We start from the raw sequence: 4433 nt of genomic DNA on the forward strand, positions 1-4433 counted from the left end.
ATTGGTGAATAAAGTAAGTGTTTTGTTTTATTGAATGTATAATGGTGTGGTATGATTAAAAATTATAATATGTTTTCATTTAAATTTATTCCCCTATATTATACTATACTATACGATATTTGAATTGATCTCCAATAACATGTTATATTTTTATTTAATAGGGTTGTAATCGTTTAAAGAATTTTTAAATTTATATTATTTAAATGGGTATGGTTTAGAGTTATGTAAATTTATATCTTGCAAGTTGATAGGACCATTGGTATTGTAAATTTTATATAAAAAAAATTAAAATATATAACATACGATCTTAATCTTCTTATACTAGATTTTTAAATTAATATTAAAATTTTATATAAAGATTAACCCTTTTACTTGCAAGTCAATCCGCATATGGCTCATTTGTTCCAGTCAATTTAGGTTATTAATATTTCATTCCAAAATTGAAAGTATTTGAATGTGGGTGTGGATCTTATTATTATTTATCTGTCAAAAGCATATAAAATTCAGAAGCAGGAGGACCAGATGGTTTACTTTATTAGAATTTCATTCTAAAATTCAAAGTATTTGAATGGAATTGTGGACCGTAGCATTGTATATCACATTCCCAGGAAAAGATGTGGAAAATGTTCCACGCGGAGTTGTCTTTATTAGCGTGATGAGCAATGTTCGAGCTAAGAAGATGCATGGAAACCAGACGGAAAATGTTCTACTGTTCCCACTTAGCTTCCACCCAAGAAAAATGAAAAACAATGTGGAAAATGTTCTACGCAAGTAGGTACATTGCTGTCAATTCTGGTAGTTACCGACATCAAGAACGCACCGTAGCTATAAACGCAGAGGGTATTGAAAATAGGCATTGGGTTCAAAGCAGAAAGCTGTAGTTTTTGATAGGCCATGGAGTCCTCTAATGGTCTATGTTCTTTGATTTTGCTGTGTTTGATTGGGGAAAATGAAGGGAATTTCTTTGCACTGCCTTCCAATTGGAACGTGGCTACTAGTAGCCACACCCTACCTCGCCACAGCACCGTGCAGGGTCCCTTCAGAGCAGTCACGGATGGACATGGGAACCCCATTGTTAGCGAGAATCAGAGATTCGGGTTGGGATTCATTGATGTAAATTCTTCTGGCAAATTCGTTCTGTCTGTTGTTATGGGATTGAATCTCACCTCTCCTCCTGCAATGGAGGTCTGGACAGCAAACAGAAACAGGATGGTTGCAGAGGGCGCAATGCTTAAGCTGGGGAGTCATGGGAACCTCGTATTGGAAGACTCGGACGGAACCGTGGTGTGGAGTACCGGTACTGGTAATGCTAAAGGCATTTTAATGGCGAAGAACGGTAATATTCAGATCTATAATACCACGAATTTTTCGCTTGCGTACGAGGGTTCGAATCTTTTGTGGCAGAGCTGGGATTATCCCACGCACACGCTCCTGCCCGGCCAATCGCTGAAAAGAGGGCAGGCACTTGTCTCAAATTCATCAGCCACGAATACAAGTGCGGGATCTTATAAGCTGGTTATGGAACCAGGAGGTTTGGTTTTGTTCTACACAAGCTCAATCCAGGAGCCTTATTGGTTTATGGGGCTGCAAGGGCTGGACTACCAAGGTATTCTTAGGCCCTGCTTTTATAATTCCTCGTCTGTCGGTGTCAAGGCCCTCTATACGGGACAGATTTTGCAGGTTTCTTTCAATGAAACTATAGGCAAGTCTTCTTCTCATTCTTGCGCTAATGGGAATCAATCGCTGCCAATGTCACCCCCTAATTTCAATAAGCCTCCTCCTAATTTCAATAATGAAAACGAGTACAGGTTCCTAAGACTGGACAGCGATGGCAGCCTTCGCTTCTACCGTGTCTCTGTGGTGCCCGGACAGAACAATGTCTCAGATTGGTGCATAGACTTCGAACTGGACCAATCTAATAGGAATTGCCTACTTCCTAGAGCCTGCGGGCCCTATGGCATCTGTGACAAAGGGCAATGCACCTGCCCGCGCAACGACATGGGCGATCAATTCGAACAGATTGGGTACCTGGACGCTACGCAGGGATGTTATAGCAGCGCGGGGGAACCCTCGTGCAGCCAGCCGACGGCGACCCACCATTTCATGTCCCTCGACGGTGTGGATTACTTTCCCAACGACTACCTGAAGCCTGAAACGAACGTCTCCACGGTCGAAAAATGCAAGAGCCTTTGCAATTCCAATTGTTTCTGCACCGCCGCCTTCTTCCGCAGCAGTTCCTCGTCCTGCTATCTTGCAGGCGGCCAACTATCGAGCCTGAAAGTTACTGGGAACAATACATACAAGGCCTATATCAAGGTTCTCAGTAAGTTGCCTGGAAAGAGGACCTCGGGGTCTAGTGATTCCCTGAGTATCGGCAGCATAGCCGGGATCGCGTCCAGCTCCGCGGCCGCGGCTCTGTTCCTCTGCCTGATAATGATCATAACAGTGCGAAGGAGCCGAGAGAAGGAGCCAGTTATGGATGAAGAAGAGATCGATCCGGAGGAGACGAAGGAGGAAGCCTTCTTGAAAACCCTTCCTGGGCTACCGCCGAGGTTCACGTATGATGATCTCAAGGAAGCCACCGGTAACTTCAACCGAAAGCTGGGGACAGGCGGGTTCGGATCGGTGTACGAAGGCGTTTTGAAGGACAAAACCAGAGTTGCTGTCAAGAAGTTGGACGGGCCGAGACAGGGCTACAAGGAATTCAGAGCCGAAGTAGCGACGATCGGCAGCATAAGCCACATGAATCTAGTCAGGCTACGGGGTTTCTGCGCAGATTCCCGCCAAAGGCTCCTAGTTTACGAGCTCATGGAGAACGGTTCTTTGGATAAATGGCTATACTCTGGTCGGGACGGCAGCAAAGGGTGTTTGACATGGGAACAGCGTTACAATGTGGCTGTGGGAACTGCCCGTGGCCTGGCGTATCTGCACGAACAGTGCAGAGAATCCATCATGCACTTGGACATAAAGCCTCAGAACATCCTGCTCGATACAAAATTTAATCCCAAGGTCTCTGATTTCGGCATGTCGAAGCTCCTGAACGACGACATGACGCAGGTAATGACGGCGGTTCGCGGGACGCCTGGGTATCTGGCGCCCGAGTGGCTGCGATACTCTATCGCCACCAAGAAATGCGACGTCTACAGCTTCGGAATGGTGTTATTGGAGTTGGTATCTGGGCGAACGAACTTCGATCCCTTGCCATCCGAACCTCGGCTCTGTTATTTCCCGACGTGGGCCATGCTGAAGGCGCTGGAGGGGAGGTATATGGATTTGGTTGATAAGAGGCTCGGGGATAGCAGCGTGGACACAGAGGGTGTTATGAAGATGACAAAGGTTGCGTTGTGGTGTATTCAGGATAATCCCAACCAGAGGCCACGGATGAGTGTTGCCCTGAAGATGCTAGAGGGAGAGTGGGATGTTCCCGATGCGCCCATGTGGGCGTTGCAGAGAGGGTCCGAGTTCTTGGAAGGATATGGGTATGAGGTGATGAACGATCGAGATGGAGATGGAGATGACGAAGAACAGAAGGAGAACAACATGGGTACTGGCGCTCCCAAACAACACTCTGGACCCAGATATCTAATTAAACCAGTTGGCCAGCTCACATGAATCCATTCTCACCATTCCTTTCACGCGACTCGGTGCATCCAGATAACAATTTCACCGGTTATCATCATATTTGTAGAGATAAATTTTTCCAGTTAAGTGGATTTATAGTATGTGCTGTCACTTTCCCCTAATATTTGTTTTCATTAATATTAAGGAGTCAAAGCATCTTTTCATTTGAGTTACTAAGTTGTTTTTGCCCTCACAGATTAGAAATATGAATGCTAAGATTCCGCTCCACACCCAAATGCATAGCAAAAATTAATTACGACGGTTAGTGTATTAGGCCGGTAGTTTCCATAAAGTTGCTAAATAGTGTATTATGCCGGTAGTTTCCATAAAGTTGCTACCTAGTATATACTTATTTTAAAGAATTGTCAAATTTCTTTAGAGTGTATTTTGTCGCATTTAATGTATTTGTCATTGTTTAAATTTTTAAATGTTAAATAGAGTAGGTATAGGATTAAGTAAATTTTTTAATTATAAAAATTTAATTTTTTTATGATATATATAACATGTACAGCCAAATTAAAATAGTTTTTTAATTATAAATGTATTTTTAAGTATATGTTGATATTAATTTGTATCAAAATATTTATTGATAACGAATATTGAATATTTTTTATATATAACATTTAAATATTTTATTTTAACAATTATATATATATGAAGTTGATATCGACATAAATTAGTTAACAATGATTTTCAAATAGTTTATTTAAATTTATCGCTCAAATATTTTTGAAAAATATAAGATTTAAACTTCTTACACATTTTTTTACTTCTAATTGTTTTACAACATATTTAATTTTTTTTTATTATCC

General features: G+C 41.9%; 1 protein-coding gene across 1 annotated transcript; it reads left to right on the top strand.

The window, feature by feature from the left end:
* Positions 1-894: 894 nt before the first annotated feature.
* LOC149190402 (G-type lectin S-receptor-like serine/threonine-protein kinase SD2-5) lies at positions 895-3635 on the top strand. Its single transcript, XM_089410501.1, has one exon. It carries the CDS (start codon positions 895-897, stop codon positions 3610-3612), a length of 2718 nt encoding a protein of 905 aa, XP_089266627.1. The 3' UTR covers positions 3613-3635.
* Positions 3636-4433: the final 798 nt, after the last annotated feature.

Source organism: Pinus tabuliformis, chromosome 3_1 (genome assembly GCF_031772625.1).
Source record: "Pinus tabuliformis cultivar Carrire ecotype Pingquan chromosome 3_1, CPIR1, whole genome shotgun sequence".
Lineage (NCBI taxonomy): Eukaryota > Viridiplantae > Streptophyta > Pinopsida > Pinales > Pinaceae > Pinus > Pinus tabuliformis.